The 24,217-nt window shown below is 42.9% G+C and overlaps 1 protein-coding gene and 1 long non-coding RNA gene across 11 annotated transcripts in view; one reads left to right on the top strand and one right to left on the bottom strand.

Annotated features, from left to right (window-relative positions):
• Window positions 1-8,055: 8,055 nt before the first annotated feature.
• The window catches only part of LOC146768188 (uncharacterized), a 37,814-nt gene continuing 21,652 nt past the window's right edge, over window positions 8,056-24,217 (top strand). The window contains exons 1-2 of the long non-coding RNA XR_014951838.1: window positions 8,056-8,487; window positions 23,922-24,061. This is a non-coding gene — a long non-coding RNA (uncharacterized LOC146768188). The remainder of the gene's footprint in view (window positions 8,488-23,921; window positions 24,062-24,217) is intronic.
• CREB5 (cAMP responsive element binding protein 5) overlaps window positions 15,902-24,217 on the bottom strand; it is a 256,957-nt gene continuing 248,641 nt past the window's right edge. For 8 of the 10 annotated variants that reach the window (XM_021538182.4, XM_021538185.4, XM_085568538.1 and 5 more), the window contains 2 exons: window positions 23,828-23,936; window positions 15,902-22,679 (listed from right to left, as the gene is read on the bottom strand). In XM_021538182.4, coding sequence (XP_021393857.1) covers window positions 22,516-22,679; window positions 23,828-23,936 — 273 coding nt within the window. In that variant the 3' untranslated portion in view covers window positions 15,902-22,515. Of the gene's footprint in view, window positions 22,680-23,376; window positions 23,937-24,217 lie in introns of all 10 variants that reach the window. The other 2 variants (XR_014951836.1, XR_002466113.4) reach the window with 2 other exon arrangements.

Raw genomic sequence — 24,217 nt, 5'->3', positions numbered from 1 at the left:
AGTGGGTTTGCTAGAGCTCTGTTAGCCTTCAGATTTTAGGAAAAATTTGTAGGCAGTTTTACCTGAAATAAGGGAATTACTCAACTTTTTGCCAAACTTTATCCTAAAAAAAAGTATCTTGGTGCAGACACTTTCTTCTAACATTGACGACAGCCCTGTCATAATAAATATAACTGTCACAAACTCATTTATCTCCTAAGTTTGGACAGGATGTAACTTACCTCATCTTTAAAGAATAACATTGGCACTCTTGCTCCCACTCTCACTGTCTCTTTGGAGACCAATATTCAAATGCAAAGAGTCAGTTCTTTCTGCCATACAACTTTATAATGAAGGATCTAGGTTCCAAGGGTGAAATGCATACCAAATTTTATTGAACCTGGAAAGAAAGGTTTTCTCATTGAGAATGCCCAGAATCAATTTCACTCGGGCAAAATAATTACCTGCAGTTGTCACAGGTGAAAAGTGTTAGCCAAGGAAGCACATATGCCAGTCTATTAATTTACTGAGAGACTAGGTAGAGTACTTTGAACTGCATTTCTCTGCCTAGTGGAGAAAGAAACTGAGTATGTCCCCTGACTGATTCTCAAAACCGTATAATTAATGACTCCAGAGAGAGTGGAAAAGTTACAAAATTTTTGAAAGGGTATTCTGAGTTCTGAAATGACATATTTTAACATCAAGTAATCAGCAGATGAGATTCCCCAGCCCATTTAAATATTCAATACTTTATGCATGATGATATCAATCATTCTTAAAAAGCACAAGCTCCTTAAAAATGTCCTATGTTTCTCCTTATCATCAATTTTTACAGTAAGTATGCAGCACAATTTACTGGCTTGGTCTGTGTATGGAATTTCTCTTGGCAAGAGTGAGACGTGTGTGCTCCCAGTCACGGGTACAGTTTGGCCTTTGGGCAAACTCCTTCAAATGAGCCCATGGGGAGCAGTACCACACTGGGCAGCCAAAGGAGTCCTAATTTCCACAATTTTGCACAATTGAGTACTCTATTTGCTACCTTCCAAAAGCAGTAAAGCTCTAGCTGAAATGTAATTCCTAGACTAAAACGAAAAAGGTGAGGGTAACTTTTAAAGCACTACACCAATAGATTTTGTTTAAAGTTATTTTTATTTTCTTTGCAAGGCCATAGGTTTAATAAATCTTGAGTTTCTCCAGGATAACATTTTCAGAATTGTTATTTTGTTATAAGCTCATATACAGCTCATTCTATACAATTCTGATTTCAACTCTGTTTACTTTGGATAAGTGCTGCTAAGGATGCTTATTCTGGAGTCACTATTTCACTAAGTGCTCAACTGTAGAAAAATCCAGTGAGGTTTTTTCCCTTCAACCAGAAGCTGAATGACAGTTGTCAGTTAGAACATATTGTTTTCATAGGTGAAGAAAATACTCCTGAATTTGTTTTTACGCCTTTGAGCACACTTTCCATCCCTGGCTTTTCTCTGGGTTTCCCACCTGCAGTTAATTCCTGATGAATCTTCATCTTGTCAGTAACACAGAAGGACATTATGGCATCATTTTTGTGCATCTTTTCTTCATATATGCCTACTCTAGAGTCACTACAATGTAACATGTGCTTCCCATCAAATATATAATCAGATGAATGTCAAACCTACGCAGGAATAAATTACAATAGTGTGCAGAAGTTCTATTGCCTAAGCAATGGTAACCAGTGCCATTTAAACACCCTGCCTGCCCTTCACCTCCCTTTCTGGAGGCTGCAGATGCACTGCATCACATTGCCCAGCCTCAAGCAGGTGTCTTGGAGCTACAGGGCATCAAAGGCTACTTTGCATCTATTGCATTAAGAGCCTGTGCTTCGGCACTCAGCTTGTTCTTTATATGCCCCGAGTCCTGGTTAAGTGCCGCGACCTGAATGTGTTTTTTTAGTTTTTACTTTCTTTTTTTTTGAAGATGAAAATTCTCCTATTATTACAACTCAAACATAATTAAATTTTTCATTTCTGAAGGTATTGCAAGGGAGGCAAATTCTGCTGAGTGCTTCCCAATGACATAATTAAAGACATAACATGAACATGAAAATTACATGTCTGCAAGACAAATTGAAAACTTTTTCTCCTCCCACTCCTTTGAAAGAAAATGTGGAGTGCAACACAAAATTTCTCAACAATCCGTGTTTTGTGAGACTGCAAACATTTAAAGTGATTTATTATCACACCAGGTATTTTCTTTGCCACACATGGCTTTGACACTCTTTTAAACACAAACATACCCTCTATTACTTGCATGGCATAATGCTGTAAGCACCAGGGCACAGCAATGGTGGGTGGGCTCTCTTCTTTTCTTCCTAAACACAGGAATTCTCTGATGTTTTAAGTACACAGGAATGATCCATGTAGGATGTTCCCACTCTCCCACTCCTCTGCTGCCTCTGTTTATTTCAGTTAACTCAGTAAAGCCTCGTCAGTATTGGAAGGTAAAAGATGAAGTCGTGCAGACCAACCTTAAATTAAGGTGTCATGCAGCACCTTAAATCACTGGGCAAGCAAAGGAATCTTATTGATCTCCCCAGACATTTCCACACAGGAATGAAAACCCACATGAGGCATACCAAATGCTTCTGCTTGTAGCAGAAGTAGCAATTCCTCTTTTTCAGCCAAATGCTACTCTTAGATGCATGCATAAGACCCAGCTGAGGAAAATGGAAGCTAAATGGAGCATCAACTAGCAGAATTTGGCCCAGAGATATCATAGAAATTCTTAGTCCAGTTAATTGACTGCAATTGGTACACTGGGGTTAATAATAACACTAAAAAGTCCCCCACCATAATAAATTTGCTGTGAAGATCTCCCCCATGACACAAGCAGGAGCCTGTCTTGTATTCCCCCCTATTCCCATCTCAAACAACTTTAGATGACATGTCCAATGTGCAACAATTTTTCACAAAAAAAAAATCTGTTTGGCTGTCTCTGACAGCAATTATGCACTCTCAGTAAAATGAGACAGGCAACTTTTCTTGCTGAAACCTATTAGAAGCTGGGAGAGATGTAAAAAGCCAGATTCTCAGCTGCACTGAGACATTTTGTGTTGTTAGAACAATAGGACCAAAAGGAGATGGATCTTCCCACAGTGTAGTTTATTCCATTGTTGGGAAATCTGTAGCCCCAGTGGCTTCTGCAGCTGGTGGCAGGCAGAATGCTGAAGAAAGGAGATGACAGGACTAGTATTGATGTTCCCTGTCCTTGCAGGCTATTGATAAACATCTGGTTTAGCTTAAAGCAGTCCCAAGCCTTTTTTTTTTTTTTTTTTTAACTGCTCATGATCTGATTTAGATCAAATTAGAACTGGGAAGCAGCAGCCAGCTCCATTGTCATCTTTCTACCTTACATCTGCAACTGGCAGCTGTGGGGTACTGCTAAAAATGCTGAGAGACTTGCTGCTTGTCCCCATCAGACATTCAGAAGGCTGTGTTGTGCACTCTCTCTCTCTCTCTCTCTCTCTATCTCTATCTCTCTCTCTCTGATGTAAAAATTAACTCCACTCCTAAAAAACCCTGATTGCACATGTCCCTTCAAAGTCCTGGGAGCAAAGAAACCCCCTGTGTGCTCCTCTGAAATGGCTTCTGTGTGAAGTGGGAAGTGAAGTGGGTGTCTCCAAACCCCCCAGACCATTGGTGGAACCGTGGCTTCATCCCTCATGTGTGGACAAGGAGGTCTCTGCTCACTTTTCCCTCAATGATGGGACAAGAGTTCTCTTCATCCAGCCCATTCCTTTCATGAAACTGGCTGGAGCTCTGTGACTGCTGCCCATCTGCTTTTTTGAAATTATCTAATGGTTTCAACTTTACTAAGAGGGAGATAAAAGATGTACACTCACTGCCCTGCATGCAGCACATTGCACTGTTTCATTAAGAAACTAGATTTAACACAAAAGCAAGAAGTGTAGCTAATTTGGTCATGTTGTTAAAGCTGTATTTACATTAGTGTGACACCACCAATGCCACTCGTTCATAGAGATATGACAACCCCCAAGGTTTACTGCTTTTTTGAAGCTCTGTAACCAATTACACCACAGCAAGGCATGTCTAAATTGCAATCAGTAGAAAAGCAGCATTTTAAAATCACTTTGTGGGGTATGTATCACTTCAGATGGGTCTGAGTAACAATGAATCAAGCTTTGAACCTCTTAGCACATGTTAGGAGTCCATCTAAATCTTCTCATCCTCTCAGTGAAGAACAATAGCTTTCACTTGAAGAGACTATTAAGTGGCAAAATGGATTAAAAGAAAAACAGGGAGGAAAAGGAATGATAATAAAAAACCTTCAATCACTTAACTGACAGGTACACCTAATTGATTTGAGGGTTGGCAAGGGAGTGCCATGGCAGCTAGTTTGATGCAGTAATTAATGCAATCATCCCTCTTTTTTATTATTACTTGAATAAGGTAAACACCCTGTTAAAATAAACTGAAACAGTTGTCTCTGGCCCAGAGCTTGCAGTTGTGGTGAGCAGCATAATAACCCCACAATGTAAAACTTGGACAGGAAAGAATGAATTACATTAATCCCCAAAAGTATTGCACACTTTTGAAGTTTTAACTTCAGAGTGGAAAAGGAGATCTGAAACTTGGAGGGTACTCACCCTGTGGCTCCTGAGAGAAAGCAGTGTGTGTCTGCCCAACCACCCTGAATCCAGCTAATAGGGGCTAGAGATAAACTCAGCTTCTGGAAACACTCACATGTGTACTTATCTTCACTACCACAAATAGTCCCATGATACTAGAAGTTCAACACAGGCATAAAAATCAGCACTTGCACAGGTATCTTTTGTACTGTTTTGGAGTATCAGTATGAAGAAGGAGAGTTTCAGTTTTGGTTTTAACCTAATGACTGTTTTTTACAAGTAGTTTCCAGCAAAACCCACTTTCAGTAGCATGATTCAAAGGGCTGCTTTATTTGTTTGGGTTTTCCACTTCAGGTTTTCATTCCAAACAACAGAATTAAGAGGATGTGCTGTATTGTTAAGGATCCCTTCAATAAAAAGGAGTTGCTGAAAAACAGCAAAATGGGGGCAAAAATTTCCTGGTGAATAGTAACATTTTTCTTTCCTATTAACTTTACAATTATTTAATTGTAAGGTGTGTGCAACTCATAATTTTATTCAGATACTTGACATTTCTCTTAGTTCCTAAACCCCCATTATTTTAGTGGTTTTACCTAAAAGGCATGAGCACTCCTTTGGACTGAAATCTTTGCACATGGCCTGAAAACTTCGAAATACTTTCATGCAAAATCTATCTGGCTTCTTTGAGAAGTCCCATGTGACCAGAAAATTTGGGTTTCTTCTCAGTTCCTGCTCTTCCCAGTGATGCCTCAAGCCTTAATCACCTAAATGATAATTTACCACATTCCCATAAGATACAGGTCCAAAGACAAATTAAATCACTGGAAATGCATGAGAAACTTCTGAGTGCAGGGTATGTTGTACTAGGGTAGATTTACAATGCAAATGGGTTACAAGGGGTTATATGGCCTCCTTATTTATGTCAGCCACCATAATGTGATCAGGGTGTTATGGGCAAACTAGGCTCAATTTGTGGAATTTTTACTTTATTACTTATTGCCAATTAACATAAATTTCTGATTACTAATTACAGAGTACTGAGAAAAGTAGGGTGGGAGTGTTTATATGCATGAGGGTAGGAAGGCTCTGCAGGGGGATTTGGACAACCTGGATTGATGAGCCAAGGCCAGTGGTCTGAGATTGAACAAGGTAAATTGTTGGGTCCTGCATTTGGGCCACATCAGCCCCAGGCAGCACTACAGGCTGGGGCAGAGTGGCTGGAAAGCTGCCCAGAGGAAAAGGTGCTGAACATGAGCCAGGCAGCTGAACAACAGCAGCTGAACATGAGCCAGCCAGGTGGTCAGTGGCATCCTGGCCTGCATCAGTGTGGCCAGAAGGACCAGGGCAGTGACTGTCCCTCCGTTCTGAGCACTGGTGAGGCCACACCTCGAATCCTGTGCTCAGTTTTGGGCCCCTTACTATGAGAAAGATATGCTGGAGAATGTCCAGAGAAGGGCATTGGAGCTGGTGAGTGCATTGGAGCACGAGTTTATGAGGAGTGCTTGAGTGAGCTGGAGTCGTTTATGCTGGAAAAAAGGAGGGCCAGGGAGAATGTTTTTGCTCTTTGCAACTACCTGAAAGGAGGTTGTAATGAGGTGGGGGTTGGTCTTTTTCCCCAAGTAACAAGTGACAGTTGCACCAGGGGAAGATTAGATATGATATTAGAGCAATTTATTCATTGAAAGAATGGTCAAATACTGGAACAGGCTGCCTAGGGAATCACCATTTAAAAACCTGAAGGTATTTAAAATCATTGTGGATGCGGCACTTTGGGACCTACTTTAGTGGTCGCACAACAGTGCTGGGTTAATGGTTGGACTTGATGATCTTGGAGGTCTTTTCCAACCATAATGATTCTGTGATTCATACCCTCCTTCCACACTGGTCATTGCCTGCTACCAAACCCATGCATTTATCCCCAGTGCACAGGGTCCCTCTGCAGGCTGTGCTGTCCCCTCCACAGAGACCTCACTCTGTGCTATTCATTTAGTTCTTCCAGGGTTAGCATTTTAACAGGTTAACATTTTAAGCTTCAGAAAGCTGAAAACCGTCCTTGCTGTACTGAATAAAGATGCATCATTCACAGCATGTGGCTGTGTGTGCTTTTTAATAAACTCCAGAGCTTTACTCCAAGAGAGCATTTTCTTGTCAAACTTTAAATTTGTCATTTCTAAAATGGTTGAAGCCAAGAAAGGAAATCGTCTGCATAGTCCACAGAGAAAGCAGCTGATATATATCTCATAGAATCATAGAATGGTTAGGGTTGGAAAGAACCTTGAAGATTGCATAGTTATATATAAAGAGTAAAGATGCTACTTCTAATAACTCTTAATTCCCTTGCTTTCACTCTGGCTGAAAGTCTTCATTCACACTTTTACAGTTGTAGCCTTATATTTGGTTTCTTGCTGAAAACTGTCTGCTCTGAAATAGGAAAATTAAGAAGCCACGAGAGCAATCCCCATTCCTTTCTCTTTGAGGGGATTTGCAGGCAGAGTGAGAAGCCAGCCCCTTTGAACCCATGTGCCTTGCCCCAGACAAAAGAGAAGCTATGAGAAAGAAGAGCCATTCCGTGGGTCAGGGCAGCATTTCCCCCTTGCTGCTAGCCTGGTGTCTTGTGGGTCTCCCACTAAAGTGCTGAGCGGCTCCCTACTCCGGCGAAAAGCGCATTATTCTGTCTCTTCCTCCCATGAAACCCAGTTACCACGCAGCCACCGCTGGCCGACGCGGGGAGGAAACAATTCCAGAATTTTTGGTAGTAACTTTTGCCTTTCTGGGGTTTGATCAGTTAGTTGTCGGTCGGATCAGTTCGCGGGGCAGTTTGCCCCGCAGCTGCCGGGGAAAGAAAAATCCGAGGAAAGACGAACAGCAGCATCAGAGGCGCTGACAGCGGCCTGCGCCCCGGGGCCGATCCGGCCTGGTCCCCGCCGCGGAGCCGGGGCCCCGGCCGGGCTGAGCTTCCCGGCCGCGCCACAGGGGGGCACGGCCGCACCGGGAACGGGCCCACACGAGCCCGGCGAAATGAGCCGAGCCGAGCCGTGCCGGCCCGCACCAGCTCTGCGTCCCGGTGTGTCCCGGTGCGCCCGGCGCCCCGAGTCGTGCCGAGCCGAGCCGTGCCGGCCCGCACCAGCTCTGCGTCCCGGTGTGTCCTGGTGCGCCCGGCGCCCCGAGCCGTGCCGAGCCGAGCCGTGCCGGCCCGCACCAGCTCTGCGTCCCGGTGTGTCCCGGTGCGCCCGGCGCCCCGAGCCGTGCCGAGCCGAGCCGTGCCGGCCCGCACCAGCTCTGTGTCCCGGTGTGTCCCGGTGCGCCCGGCGCCCCTCGCCCCGCCGTGCCGCAGCTGCCCGCGGCCGGTCCCGGCTGGCGCGGGGAGATGCCCGGCCTGGGAAGGCCCGTGCGGCGGGGCCGGGCAAACGCACCTGCCCGGGATGGGGCGGAACCGGGGCCTCCCGGGTTCGGCCTCGGCCACCGGCCCGCGCGGCGCCTGTGGGAGCGGGACGCTGCCCGCCGGGCCTGGATGGCCGCGGTGAGGGGGAGCGAGCGGGGACCGGCGGCGCTCACAGCTCACCGCCGGCCCCGCGGCTTGGGGGCAGCGGCTTCGGCAGCGCCCGCGCGGCACCTGGAGGATTTGTGGGAGGCAGAGAAGAATCTCGGCCCGGCTCGGCTGCCCCAGAGGTGTGCGTAAACAGGGCGCCACTTGCTCGCAGCAAAGCTGGCCTTCCTCAGCCGGGCAAGGCGAGCAGAGGGGCTGTTTCCCCTGAAAGCCTCCTGCCCTCCTCTGCCGTGGGCCGCAGCTCTGTGCGCATGGGGCGAGCCCTGCGGCAGGACGGGCCCGGGCGCGGGTTTGCGGCACCGGCGTCTCGCACGTCCCGCTCCCATTATTACAGGTGAGACTGAGGCAGAAGGGGCCCTTTGAAAACCTGGGGGCTGAATTTTATAGTGAACTGAATGGGCTTCGGAGAGCAAATGTACCCCTGAGGCAGGAATGCAGAGAGGACCCTCTGCCAACCATAATAATCTGTGTGACTAATAGGGAACACCAAGAACTGTTCCATTATATCATGAGACATTACATCGTGCTTGAAAAAATAGTCTTTGATGACATGCAAAGGATTGGCAAGTGCATTTCAGAGAATCCTCCTTCATTTCTTCAAGGACTTTACCCATGTTCCTTATGATGCATAATTTAACTTTCTCAGCAGTTAGACTGAATTTGCTGCTAAGGGTTTTACATGTTCGTCATTTAAATTTGGTGGAAGAGAAGGTGTATGAACTTATTTTTAAAATTACTCATTTATAGTTCCTTGGAAGAATTAGGAACTGGAACTTCACAATTATTTTGCCATGTATTTCTAGACCTCGTCCGTGCTGCAGTTTTGCAAAATGCCAGATATTAGCAAAACTCTGTTTGCATTTAGCCTCACAGAACCTACAGAGTAGTGTTTCCATATAAAGTATTACGATATCAGCTCTCTTTTTTTTGGTAATTTTAATATTGCGGGTGTCAATCAGGAAGAAGATTGTTGCCTTTATTACAATAAATATAGAGCAAAACAAAGAACTTTTTAGAAAATTAATATGCTCTGGGGAAGATCAGTAAATCTTTGTGAGAAGAAAACAGGTCTTTTATATAAATATATAAAAGCTGGCTGTGTATTGTGCAAAACTCGGTTAGTGCTAAAGGAGTAAATGTATTGTAAATCAATGGTGGGTCCCATAGCACATTATAGCATATTTTATTGGGTTTTTACCTTATGCTAAGATCCTTTATTAAGAGTATGTAAGAGCACATGCTGCTGAATACCTTGTTTTTCACAGTGTTCTATACATAATGGAGGGATTTTTTTTCACTTGTTTCATTAAACATTCCTGTAATTAATGCATTTAATGGGAATCCAGCAGTAACAAATATAAAATTTATTGTGGTTTTAAAAAAACTGCTTTGGTTGCTACATTTTCCATTAGCAAATAGCAATGACCAAATTCCTCAAAATATTTCTGCTCTCACCCCAGAAATCTCCTGCTAAAACAGGTGATGTTTTCAACTGTGTAATGGGAAAGAAATGCCACATAAATAATCCCTGTGAAGGATTCAGTATAAATCCAAAAAGTGTCTTTAAAATAATCCTCAAACCTCTCAGTCTCAAGCTTGATAAGAAGACGTCTGTATTAGCACTGGAGCTTGCTGGGTGAGTTATTAGGTGTTGAAAGACACCGTCTAGGAAGTCTGACCCATCAGAATTTGAATGTAAAAGGCAAGTGACAACTTCATGAATACATGAAAAGCCTTAGAGCCCAGTCCCAAAGCCCTCTTTCCCTGGCTGAAAAGCCCGTTTATCTTCGGATGAATAAGAGTTACAGAATTGGAACCTAAGGAAAAAATCGTTGGTATCCGTGGCCAAGGGAATGTCTCCCTCCCACCCATTTGATTAGAACCATGTGCAAGTTTGGCTAACAAGACTGTAGGGCTTTCCCCTCGCCTCTGTGGATGATTGTGGCATTTTATTTGAATGCTGGTATGGTTTCCCATTCCTGTTCCTTGCAAGCTTTTGGTCTGAGCAAATAAAAGAGGAGATGTCAGAACCAGAGAATCTTTTTACAGCATATAAAAATCTTCCCATCTAATCCAAGAGGAAATCGTAATGTGAAGAACATCGGTGTTTTAATGGCCTCCTAATGAGGATGAGCTTGGCCAGAGCTTTGAAGAAGACAAATGGAAAGCAAAACAGCTCATTTCTCCTTGAGGGCAAGGATTACAGTTCTTAGGGAGGGCTGCATGGATATGCCTTCAGAAGGTAAAGCTTTTCCTGCCCGCAGTCTCCTGGCAGGGCCCTGATGTACGGGCTGTTGGCAAGAGCAGGAAAGGGGGGGTAGGAAAGTGGGGGAGTGGGCTCATGCTTTCTGGTTTCTCTGTCAGTCTATTCCTCTCTGTGCACTGCTGGGAAAAATGAAGACAATTATATTTACCTAAATCCCTGGGTAATTAAGGCACTAAATTAAAGCCTGAGAAGCACTTGAAACTTTCAGATGAAAGAGCCCATAGACAGACAGCCCACTTGTAACCTCACATGTCTGGGGTTCTCCCTAAGGTATGAGGGATACACAGCAAACACTCTGTACAGCCACAGATAGGTGATCACATCTAATTTTAAAGCCCTCATTACTCCCTCCTGACAGGTTTGGATGTTTGCCTGCCTAGTTCCAAGACCAGTGTCAATCCATTTAAAATTAATAATTTTCATTCCTCTCTCTGCCGTGTGCATTTAAAAGCTGTCCTTGGCTTTCGCTCCCAGCTGCTGGCTCCGATTAGCCCAGCAGCAGTGATGGAGCTCTGCTTTGCAGCTCTGATGGGTTCCTACTGCTCCCATACCACATTAGAAGTAGAGTTTTCCTGGAAAAGGGACTGTCATGTTCCTGACTTCTATGGCTTCAGTAAGCCAATGGGTCTTATTTTCCAATTGGGAAAAACAGGCCTTTCTCATCACGTCCTAGAAACAAGCTGTGAGTGCCAGAGCTGTGGGTGTCGTGCTTCCTTCTGTGGCAGTGTCCCTTGACAAGGTTCAGCCCTGCATGCTCCCTTTGCTCAGCATGGCCTTGCAAGGAAAGCAGACACGTTTTTGTGGGCAGATCAAGATGGTGCCTCTTTTTGCTGCTGCTAAGAAGGATCTTTATACAATTCTCCTGGAGGGACATGAGACATAACATGACAGTGGAAATTGCCCTCATAGCAATATGCGTGAAGGTCTTTCTAATCAATTAAAAATGTGAGTTCTGCTCTGGAAATCCACTGAATTTAAAAGCACATTGTAATCAGTAGCTTGGGTTTCCCTGTCTCTGCGGGGTGAGTATTGCTGAGTCTTTGAAGGCAGACAGCAGCTCATGTTTTAAAGCTACTTTTGGCTTCATGGGCTTTGGAGGGTGAGGACAACTCTGGGTAAAAGTCTTGGTGATGAGTCAGTATAGAAAACTCACAGGAACAATGGGGCAGAACCACTGCCACTAGTGCCACAAGATGCATTGAGACACCATCTCACTTCAGTTTGGTTGGTACCCTGGGCACAGCCTAGGAGTACAGCTTCACCTTGCAGCAACTCACAAACATTTTGTCCATCTTTCCATTCTCTGTGCACTCCCTGCCTACCCACCGCCCACTGTCCTTCCTGACGTTGTCAGGTTCTGCACACAGTGAGCTGCATGGTTTGCCACACTGGTTATCTGCACTGGCAACATGATAAATGCTTTTCCACTGAATTTTTCCCTAGTTTTAGTCAGTCATATTGGCTTGAGGCACAGTCAGAATAATGGCAGGGCATTGGTTTAACTCAGCATTTGCAGTGTAGTGGCAGGAGTCACCTGTAGTGCCAGTGCCAAGTGTGTCAGTACAATGGGAGCCCTGCAAACCTTGCTGCCAGCATGGCCAGGATGTTACCATGTATTGTATTGTATTGCTGTGGAATTGTGGGGCTGTGGATGTCTCCCAAGGCCCTTCACCTCATGCCACACAGTACTACCACAAGGAAGTAGCAGAAGCACCTTCACAAAGGGCTGATAGTCCTTCAGCTGTCCTAGGGGATGAGTTTAGGATTGCAGGAATTAGGCATCCAAGGGGGAGTTAGTACAGGTTGTGCTTATTCTATCTGAACATAAAACCTTGCCTCTAAAGGCAGCCACCACTGCAGAATGACACTGGTAGCAAAACTACTCCTTCCTCATCCTCCTCATTCAGCATGTGAAAACTGCCTGACTCTAATTGTGACAATTTAACATATGGATCAAAGTACAGGGGGCAGCCACAACAGAAATACCAACAACAAAAACCCCAAGTCAAAACAACGGCTGGTGTTGTGATACCCTACACAACCCAGTATAAAATGGAGTCCACAGCCGTGTCCCACTGGGGGAAGTTCCCGTTTCTTATCCTTGGCTATGTGTTGTCTTTGTAGCACAGCTTTTTGAAGTTAAGAAAAACTTCTTCTAAGCTGGAATTGGCTAAACCACCATATAACACAGAATTAAAATGATTAGTGAAACAAAAGGGAAAGTGCAAGGAGGATATAGAGTCCTTCCATACAAAGCCTCTTGTCTTCCTATGGGATCCATTATAATCCAGAGGGCCCCAAATTTAAACTAATCCATTTCTGCCTTTATTTATTTTTTGTCGACTCAATTTCCTACATTAACTGGCCAGTTATGTCAAATATTTTTCTTTCTTTTAAGCTGACTTGCTGTCAGCTGAATGCAATGCCCTGTGAAAACACCTGCTGACCTGCTGTATACACATATACACAGCACACATCTCTGCTGTCTGCATCTATATATCTGTGTCATCTATATGTATCTGTAGAATATATGTCTGCTTATCTATATACCTATAGATCTCTTTTTCTTGCTTTTAGAGCAGGACCCTCAGGTTGCAAATTCCTCATCTCTGCAAAATACACCTTCAAGCTTCCCTCTCTTTTGGGAAAGGCAGCTGCCTCACTGCCTCTAGTTCAGACTGCTCTGGCTTGCTCTGCTGGCAGGAATGGACTTATTCCTGGGGGAATGAACTGATCAGGTTCACTAATGGTCAGGCTCTGGTGGTATTTTCTTACCTAACACAATCAGAACACACGTCTTAAATATTTTATCAGCTTCGCTGGGTCATTCTCATACTGTGGCATTGTATTGCTGGAGAATAGAGGCTGGAGGAAAAATACTGCTCAAGAATGCTGCAGAAAAAGAGTTTTAAGCACATGGCAGTGCTAATGCCTTCTTAGAGCCACTAAAACAAATGTCTCTGTTGTTGCACAGCAGCTCAGGAAAAAAAAAAAAATAGAGCAATTGCAATAACAAAGCAGACTAAAGAATTGAGCAATAGTCCCAGACCATAAGTTGTTGGCTCTGACCTAAATGGTAGTGTTGGTCCTGGTTTAACTCTGACCCCTTCTTTCTGATCCTTGATCAAGTGTTTGATTCCATAGAAAAATGTTCTCAGTAAATTTTTGTGATTTATCTTGTGCCTGTTCCCTGTGGGTAAGCCCACAAATGCCAGTGAGTAAAGTAAAGTGTGTGTAACTGGTTAATTCTGGGGGTAGGCCCAGAGCTGGAGTATCCTGTAGTGGGCCCTCAGCAGCCAGTATCTGTTGTGGAGAAGAAAACATCCATTGCTTGCTTCCAACTAGACAGTGACTCCAGGTGGGCAGGGAAAGCTGAGAGGTAGGTCTGTCCTGCAAGCCTTTGCTAGAGCAATTTCTAAGTCTGTTCCCAAGGGCTGCATGTGGGGAGATTCTCCAAAAGGAGGTCAGACATGCTTTGTCTGCTTTATGGTGAGAGTCAGAGTAATAGTGAAGAGCTTTGCATCCTTGCAGGTCCAGTGTTCCCTCTATCCCAGTATTTGTAAACTTTTTATAATAAAAAAGCACTCGTGTCTGCCATGTTTTTCCATCCAAGGGTTTCTCTAGCATCAGTTCAATTCCAATTTCTCAGCTCTTGTGTCTGTTTACATCTGGACTCATGGGGGTTCACCACCCTCCCCTATCTGCACACGCCTTCTTTTGGGAGGTGTTTGCTTTCTCCAAATTGCTGGTGTTGCTCTGTTATCCTGCCTTGGTTTTTGCCAATGTCCTTGGGTACCAATGGTGTCCTCTGTGCTTGCTTATGTGAACTCTGTGCTACATTGCTATTAGTTTTGAATGCCCTTATAGCAAGTGGGTTGCATCCTGGGTTCAGGAAAAAGCTTTGACATGTTGAGGAGCTAAGTAAGTCCAGCCATAACACAAGAGGCTGGTGTGGCAGAGGGAAGGAATCTCCCTTGAGACACTGCTGCTCTGACCAGTATAACCTGGGGCAACCTTCTTGCTGATGCAGAGTATGCTCAGATTAGTCTAGTTCTGGCTGCATCCCTGGAAAGGAGAAGAGTGTGTGCTTACACTGATTCATTTTCTTGCTAATAATAACTTTGTTATGATGTCCAGAGCAGCCTGGAGAGAGCAATAGTAGCAGTGTACTGCTTGGAAGAAGAACAAATACTATGATCAGGTTTGGGAAACCATGAATCAGCTGTAAAGGGCAGTGTTACCTCAGCCTGAATACATCTTGCTTAGCTCATACTGTCAGGTGTAAATATAACTGTGAGGACAATAAAGTTATCCTGTGATATGTCTTCATGAGAGGCACCTATTTTTACAGATATGATGATCCTCTTTCAGTATTTGGTGCCAGAGCAAGAGCCCTACTTTATAAATACATGTTAAGCAGTGGCATGGCATCCCTGCTTTAAAGGCAATGCAGGAGTATATGACCTCATAAAAGGATCCAGCTAGTGCCATGCCTTTATGTTTGGAGAAAACATCTGCTGTACCCCTTTAAAGAGGGAGCCATGTGCACCCACTGTCCCATCTTCCAGCTTTTACAAGGGGAGGATGGGAACAGGGGCATGGCTCTGCCTTTTTCCTACCCATTTTAGGAGGGTGAATGCTCTTGGCCAGATTTAGCCTTTTAAAAACTAGGGGGGAGAGCAGCAGAAGCTGTGCCTGTGCCAGGGCCCCCAAGGGAGCAGTACGGTCACACCGCATGGGGCCGATATCCTGCAGTGTGACACCAGCACAGAGCGCTTGCAGGCAGGCTGGTCCTTGTCACTGAGGCTGCACCACTTGGGTCAGGCTCTCGCTCTGGGACTGCCAGCAAGACATCAAGTTGCATTAATCTACAGCTAATCTAATTCCCACTGGAGAGATGGGTTCGTCCCAGCTAACTTTAGATTACAGTTTGTGCATTATTGTGCCAAGGTCTGTATTGGACCAATTTATAGTGAGAAATGAGGTTGGCAAGATAACAGGGGCATCACAATTAGAGCTAATTAGCCCAGCAGGAAATCCATTTCCAGGCAGCTTTTGGCAAGACGAGAGGTTGGCGGGATAACAAGCATGGAGTGTATTTTGATACAAGCACACTCCAGCTGCAAGGAAAAGTAAAGTAACAGCTTGTCTCATCCTTATGCAGAGGCCTCATGTCAAGCTCCACCACGTAAGTCTTTTTTTTGAGGCTTTGCAGCCTCCCTGCTTGGAAGAAGTTCAGAGAACTTGTTCTTACCAAGTCACCTCAGCTGCCGGAGGACAATGGTGAGCCGCAAGGTCTGCACAGCGCCTTGCTCCTGCCACCAGACAGCAGTGTGCCCTGAACTGTGGTGCTCCTCCAGTCTGGAGGGAGATGAGGGGCTGTAGGTCATAATAGAAATCAGTGAAGAGTAACTCAGTTTAACTGCAGGAGTTACACTTACGGTAAAATGTCTGGACTATAGATACAGATAAACTTTTGGAATTATTTGTATTTGAGTGCTTTATTATATTGGAATTGCAGTGATATTATTAACATTTGTACAAATGCACAAAAATCCTTTCTCTTCTAGCTAGAAAGAGATGTAAAAATCTGACCTAGTTGAACAGTCTCAATGAACTCATTGTCCATTTGTAACAATAATGGGTTCACAATGCAACAAAAAGCTTAACATAAAATTAAACATATTAAATGCTGCAGCAAGTATTTACATTTATGTACCAAAAAAAAAAGTATCTCCCTCCAGTAAGGAAGGTGGTTGCTTTACAGAATAAAACAGACATACAAACACAAAACCTTTGCATACAATACAAACAACCTCAAGCCCAAAACTTACTGTGACAGCACCTTTTTTTTTAATATAATATATATATATATATATATTTATATATAAACTTCGATAGTTTAGGCTTACTCCAAGCAGTGCTAAAAGTTCCTTAAAACCAGGACAATGGCAATAGTCCAGAGAAGCAATGTTCACTGATGAGCGCTACCCAGTGTTTGAAGAGAGCTGCTACAGAGAAAGGGATACAGAGCTCACGGCCATGGGCTGGGAAACACTTGGGTCCCAATGATAAAATCCTTGGCAAAACTCTCAGGGCAATTGTTCTTACTCTGAAGAGCAAATACACCTTTCGTGCAAAATAGTTTGTCTTGTGGAAGCATGCTAAAGGTGATGTCAGGGAACTCCTTGCAATGTCAGCACTGTGGGGTGGGGAAAATATTTCTCTGAAATTTCCTAGATTCCAGCAAGGAAAGCATTTCCCTTGAAATGCCAAATCAGTTCTCCCACCTCCCTCACCCCAGGATACTGCTGCAGTTTCTGCAAAGCTGGAAGGAGCTTTCAGTCTTCAGTCAGAAGGCTGTCATGCAGATTTTCAGTCAAGAAAGATATTTGGGCCTAAGACCCTCATGACATCAAATAGCCAGCTCTGACCATGGGCTTTTTGAGCAGTTCCACCAGGTGAAACTCAGCAAGTCTAACATTTAACTTGCATAATTGTAGAACTGGAGATCCTGAATCCCAGATATTACACACAGGTCTAAATATAACGAGTTGCAGTTATTGATTCCAGTCCAAGGAGAGCCTGGGAAAGGATCAGATTTCCACTTAAAGAATCAATCTTGTCTCTGAGTGTGTGTGAACACTGACATTTTTGGCCTCATGCAGTTTAGGATTTGCTATAAAGTAATTTTGAAAGCTATAGAAAACCAATAATGGTGAGCAATTTAGCTCTTAAGCATAAAGCCACTGATGAAACTGAGATAACTGTAAGCTCTGGGGAAAAAAAAACCTAAAAAGAAGTTACGGATGTAAACAGTCTCTTTTGTCTATGCAGTAAGGTGATGGTTTCAGATGTTGAAAAATTGAATTTTTTTTTTTTTTTTGGTGTTCAAATCGCTTGAGATTTTATTGCTTTAATTTGTTCTTAGAAGCTTTTTGTCTCTTCTATTTTTTCTTTTTAAAGGTGCTGTCCCTAGTCAAGTTATAAGGCAACATATTTTATTGATTCAGAACTCTAATACATAGTATGGCCACTGTTACCACTGCAGCTTTGCAGCTACTGTGAGTTGGACAACAGTCAAAGTGCCTCACAATGCACAACAGAGCCAGTCTCCTGACCTTATGATATACAGGACACTTTGGTTCTTGGGATGAGAGATTAAAATGTAGCTTAGATGCCGCCTCACATCACATACATTGCATAATAAAACATTTATATGCTGTCATGAAGAGGGTGTAAAGTCTAAGTCACACTGCAGACTGGCTGGTCTCAGCTTCTCTGTTTGGGCAGGTGTGAGAGACAAGTTGTAGATATGCCACCAGTGAAAGCATATAAATGTATCTGGTGCAAAACTTTTACAAGAGTATTTATAAATGATTCAACAAGGGAGAGCAAGAAAGAGAGCAAGAGCTAAAGTGCAATTTTAAAAGAATATAAATAATTGAAATGTAGAAATAAGATACTAATTAGTTGTAACTGGTTTTGTTTTATAGGCACAGTTTAGGTTTTATGTCTACAGATTTTTTTTTTCTCTTCTTCCCCCTCTAGTAATTTTCATTGATGTATAATGGAGATTTGATGGTCTAAATCTAAGGAACACTGCTTAGTAAAAGGACTGAAGAGGCAATGATAAGGCAGTATAGTGCAACTCACTATGTGATATTAGATGAGAAATGAGGATGGGGTTAGATCTTCTGTGGTGATGTATAAAATCAGCCCTAAAAAAAAAGCAGAAAAAAAGAGACAGGCTTCCAGTTATATGTTGACTCATGCTTTCTCAAACGAGAAAGCACATTTTGAAATACAGAGGAAACAGCTGAAGGCTTATAATTTGTTTCATTGTTACAAAAAAAAAAAAGAGCAGATGCTGCTTTAAGGAAAACATTTAATTCTAGGAATTTCTGTACAACTGACCTCAGCAGCAAACTGTTCCATCTTAGATGGATGACTTCTGCTTGAGACCCTGAAAGATTAAGATGCACACACACCTAGAGTAGTTTATTGCAAAACTAATATTGTAACTTACAAAAAAAAAACCAACAAACAGATTCTGTACAAGAATACTGTTCAAATGGAATGTGTTAAAATAACATTTATTAATAAATACTTTATAAAATTCTATGTGAATACTAAATTAATAGATTCCTGTTTTAAAATTGCTTTGGTCCTCATGAATTTTCATAAATTCACTCTATACGCTTTTTTTTTAAAAAAGGTATTAGCTGCTAAAAAGCACATTTTGCCTAAACTAAAAGGCTAGTTTTCAACACTAAATATTGTTGCTTAAAAAAATATGAATCCTTAAAAGTTGGGCATTTAACAACAGTTACAGCTGGCTTGTTAGTTAACAGGATTGAGTCATTAACACTAAATCCACATGCACTGAGGCACTGAACCATTGACTTTCCACTATTCAGAATATGGGCAGCAGACATTTAGCTTCATAGCAGGGATTAACTCTCAACAGCATGAAATTCTCCATAAATCATCATCATCATCGTTGTTGTCCTTATAAAACACACCATGATAGCACACAAACTACTTGTCTCCCACAGGCAGCGTTATGAATATGGCTTGCATAAATTGACTTGGGGAAGGGGGGCTGGGGGTACCAGAGCTGGATCGCAGCATCATTTCTTTGTGATCAAAGTATTGCAGTTCACCGTGGCTGAGATTTCCAACCTGCTTCCAACGTCACACCCACAAGATGCTGTCTATGGTATGGTAACACCTCTTCCTGAACAAGGCACTGGCCAAGGCTCACCATCCGGCAAGCGCCCTGGAGAGTGGATGATGGAAGTGATCAGAGTTGTCCTCTGCTGGCAGTGGGTTAGGGCACAGAGCCTAGTGAGCCCAGCAACAGGCTGGACTGGCAGGGCAAGAAGAAAGTGCAGCAGTCTCCAGAAGTAGCTTGTGGAAAAGCAGGATTCCTCCTTGATGGAAAGAGCCCAGGAAGTGCATTTAGAGTGACATGCTTAGGAAGAGGCTGCTGCCACTGACCACATGGCAGAGGGACATCCTGGAGACAGAGGGCTGGGGGCTTCTCAGCCCTCTTCGCAGCCCTTGCTCAGGCAGCCTGCAGTGCCTGGTTGGACCAGCAGCCTGAGGAAAGGCTGCAGGATCACTCCCCTGGAAAACAAGAGCATTTTAATGTGGAAGCAAATCTGATGAATAATATAAGGTGCCTGGTATGGTTGGTCCTTTTCCCAGTGATACAGCCGATACAAATATGCTGAATGTTGTCTTGGCCTGTGAACCTGCGGCAGAGTTACAAGAAGCAATAGCAAATAGCTTTTCATCCTTTACTTATTTCCATATCACTAGCAAGGATTATACCTAAAGGCCAATAGTATAGAGAGGAGACATTTCATTGTAATTACACATTTAGGCCAACATGTGTGGTTGGCTTGCCTAGTTAGCATTAAAAAAAGAAATAATTGAGCTATATATAATACACATCAGTCAAACTGTCAAGTTGCTGAATTTAACAAAACTTAGGCAAGGTTTTTGTATTTCTTCCTTTTTTTTTTTCTTTTTAATGTAGAGGCTTTCATTTTAACAGCTAAATATTTTAATTGAGGAGACTGAATAAAATGAAGCTAAACCGTAATTCTAGTGCAGTGTAGCTCAACTGGGTATTCTAATATTACCAACAACTTTGATTTTAATTTTTTTAATGTATTTAAGTGCTACCCATATAGAGGTAAAGTTTTATAAATTAACCTTGCAATGGCATTTCCGTTTTGATGGTGAATGATGAATTTCAGATGTGGGGGAAATGCTTAGTTGGGTTTTTTACATAGTGGATATTCAGCTGGAACATTTTTCTCAACAGCATATTTGAAAAAAAGTTCCTTTGGGAGCCATGATGAAGCAAAACCATTTAGCTATTACAATTGGAGATTAAAAAAAATTATAGATTCAATATTTAAAAGACTTTAAAAGTATATGTTTGTCTAAAATATAATAGAAAATCCTTTACATTTGTATTTTTTCATAATTTTTTTTTTGGTTCTCAGACTATATAATCAAGTCAAGATTTACACTGTACATTAAAAATCTTCTTCTTTTGAATGTATTTGCATAAATGGAAAGTGAGCTGTTACAGAAAAGGATACTGATAAAAAGTTAGTCACCAAGATAAGAACTAATTCGGCAATGAATGATGCTCAGAAATTTGCTTTCCCTTCAAGACAGACCTTGCTCCTTACAGAGCCTTCTCACACTTCAGTTGTTTCAGTCTCCCTCCTGCGTGGAGAAGTCCCACCCTTTTAAAACCCATGACTTCTCCAAAGACCAAAGACACAGTCTTTGAGGAAGAGAGGTTTGCTTCAGAACAAAGTGTGTTTGGGGCTAGAGGATTTTCTGGGAATAAAGTGAATTTTGCTATTGAAGATGCAGCTCAAAATGTTTGAACATTTCTCACCAGCTTGGACCCTGCTCCCTGGGCGAGCAGTGGGAGGTTTTGCCTCTGACAGATTTGAGAGCAAAATCAGGTCCCAGTATACAGCAAGGCAGCATAATTAACTGGCATCATCTCTGTCTGATTTTCCCATCAATCACTGGGACCACTTGGGGATGCAAATCAGTTGTGCTGAGGGGCAGGCTCAGAGTCCAAACAAAAACCTTAATTGTAGCATAAGGCTCTTTTCCAGACCCTCTCTGCAGGACTGTATTTTATCCCAAGTGTGGGACTTGGCATTCTTGAAGCATTTTTTAGCCACTGCGTGCCTTCTAAAACTTATTTAGCGTCCAAAAGAACAATTCCTTACCCATGGTAAGCAAGTGTTAAGTGCCATTAAAGTCAGTGAAGCTACACTGCTGTCTGCCAGCTTGGGATCAGTCTGTGAATGTTTAAAGGAATGCCTGCAGAGAGCAGGTCTTTCCCTGGGAATTAAAAATGGCATTTTTCCAAATGGTCAGAACCATTACAGTGATTTATTTCTCATTTATAGCCCATGAAGCCTGAGGCTCTTAGCTTTCATTGTTAGAACAATGCAACCAGGTTGGGGAACAGAACTTTTCCGAATTATTATATACTACATGGATTTTCCTACATTAATGAATGGCAGTGCAAAAAATTGCTGTGACTCTCAGGTGTTGCTCGCTTTGCCTCTACTGCACCACAGAAGCTTACAGGGCTGCTAGCATCAACACAGCTGGCCCATCATCCTGCTTCACCTGCGGCTGCGCTGTTTTAACCTTTCCCTATTTATTAAAAACACTAAATCAGGAGCATTTGTATTTTTTAAAAGCCAAATGCTTGGCACAGCGCAACTGCGTGTGAAGAGCTAGTGAAAGCAGCAGTCGTGCTGACAGTTTTTAGGTGGGCTTGAAGTTTTTCTTGTTCATTACCATTCTTTGAGAAAAAGAGGGAAGTGAGGAAGCCTTGGAATGAAAAAAAAAAAAAAAAGCAAGGAAAAAAAAAGCTGGGAAATTGAAAGGAAGGGAAGAGGAAGGTGTGAGAATAACTGGAGGAGAAAAAGGCCAGGGTAGAGGAGAGAGGAGAAAGGGGAGGGCTAGACAAAAGAGCACGCTATTTGGACTTGATTTCGTCCTGAAGCCACATCCTATATAACTGCTCTGAAAGAGGCTCTGAATGCAAGACGCGATCTGCTGATAGCACAACGCTAACTCTTTTTTATTATGCTGTCAGCAGATGCCCTTGGTCTATATTTATAGCCTAATTACTCCTAGTTACCTATGTTTGACTCTGTTTAATACTTTTCATGCCTCACATTGGCTAACAAGCTGCAGTTTAACACAACTTTGTATTTCTGAGGCTGCAGGCTAGACTGGTGAGAAGGAAACATGACTATGTACAGAAACAGTTAGGTTTATAAACAAGTGACTGGTACCAAAAAAATGGAGAAAGCACCAAAGCATTTCTCAAGCTGATACAATATTAATTGCGTAACTTCCTTTTATGTAACTAAGTATAAAAGACATTTTAATAACTATAAAAATGAATAGCCAGAGTCTTTCAAGAACTGAGGAATCTTCCAGGCTTGAGTTACGGTTGCAAATGTCCTTAGCAGAGAGGATGCTTTGATACGGTACCACACTCCCCCAGCAGTTTCTGATCAACCACTTTTAAAGGATGGGGTTGATGTCTGTTCTGTGGCTGGCGAGCTGGGTGAGAGTGGAGCTTCCCACGACATCGCTGACAGAGGAAGAGGTCGTTATGGTGTTGTGCTGGATGACTTGCTGCTGGGAGCAAGCTGGGACTGGGCTTGCAGGAGGACTGCTCTCGGGACCTGGGAAGGGAATGAGGGCACAGAGACAACACACATTCATTTTTCCATCTGAGTAAAAAACCTAGGCTGAGTGATACTCTTGGAAATACTGACAATCTGAAGCATGCACAAGGCCCAGGATTTCAGAATTTAATTACAGTTATCCAACACTGTCTGTCTTAAGATTGTTTTTGTTTTCTTTTTTTTTTCCAAGCCAGCTTCTCTGTTATCAACCTGACTTCAGGAGTTGAGTCTTGAAAAAAGTCCAAGACCTTAATAACTGAAACTAATGTTGGGATAAAAAGTCTGATATCTTAAGGTCTTTAAAATCAGTTGGGATGCCTAAATGTTTTATTTGTTCCAGCAGGAATCAAAATTAGAGTGCAATGCGCTGCAGCACAGAAAATCTAATTCAAGCAACAGCTGATAGGCATGTAATGCAATTATGAGTTTTTTTCTTTGAGTTCTTTTAAAGAGACAGATGCATAGTGATGCAGAGGAGACAGAAATGGTCTCTATTTTAAGACAATGTCACAATCTAGCAAGTCCCGAGGCTCTTCTGAACTGTACTAAAATGAAACAGAGAATTTGTCTCTAAATTACTACACTCACAAAATGCATCAACTAGAAAGAATTGATTAAATGTCTCCATTAGCTGAGAATTTTTTTGAAAAAAAAAAAAAAAAGAAAGATGAGAGTTAAAAAAGAGTTAACAAACCTTGAAAACCTGCGCCAGGCCTGGTCTGTGCCACTGTCAGAGCACAGTACCATTTTCGCTGGAGGGGACTGTAATGTTTTCCTTTTTAACTTTCCTTTTGAGAGTTATTTTAAGGTTCTGGCAGCGCCGTGTCCAGGAGGACTCTTGCAGGTTTGGAGCTGTGAGTTCAAGCAGGATCCTCCACAGGGGAGTGAGTGTCCATCCGTGTGCATCTCCTTGCCGAAAGGAGGGGTGGGGAAGACTAGCTCTGCTGTGTGGGATGCAAACCAGGGCTTTTTTGGTTTTGAGCGGGGCTTGATAAATATGGGCAGGAGATTGGATGGCTTGGATGATGTTTGAGAAGACAGGTTCAAGTGATAGCATGACCAAGAAAGGGTTCTGGAGGGAAGAATTGGAAGGTTTGCTTTCCTGTGAGGAGTGTGGAGACAGCGCAAAGATACCAGCTACTTACTTAGATATCCTTGTGATTCTTTCTGCATAGCTGTTATCGGACAGTCTTTATGTGTTAACAATAACTGTTTCAGCTGTGCTACCTCATTTTTCAGCATGGAAACCTCATTCTAGAGAGGAAAGAGAGACTCTGGTTAGCAACAAAGCTTAAGCCACGCTATTCCACAGATCTTCTGCCCAAGAACACAAAACCTGCTCCATAACTTTGAAAGAACTGAGCAAAAAAGGCATTCAGGTACTTGTGTGCTGCGTTTATGTTAACATTTGTCAATGACATTATTTATCAGTAACCTCTGAAGGCAGTCTGACAAATTAACTAAACTTCACAGCACCAGAGATACTTAAGCAATGTTTCAGTCTACTCAGGAAATATTGGGGCTCTCTGCATGAG

Source organism: Lonchura striata, chromosome 2 (assembly GCF_050655825.1).
Source record: "Lonchura striata isolate lonStrDom1 chromosome 2, ASM5065582v1, whole genome shotgun sequence".
In the NCBI taxonomy this organism is placed as follows: domain Eukaryota; kingdom Metazoa; phylum Chordata; class Aves; order Passeriformes; family Estrildidae; genus Lonchura; species Lonchura striata.
This window is presented reverse-complemented; position numbering and strand designations above follow the sequence as displayed.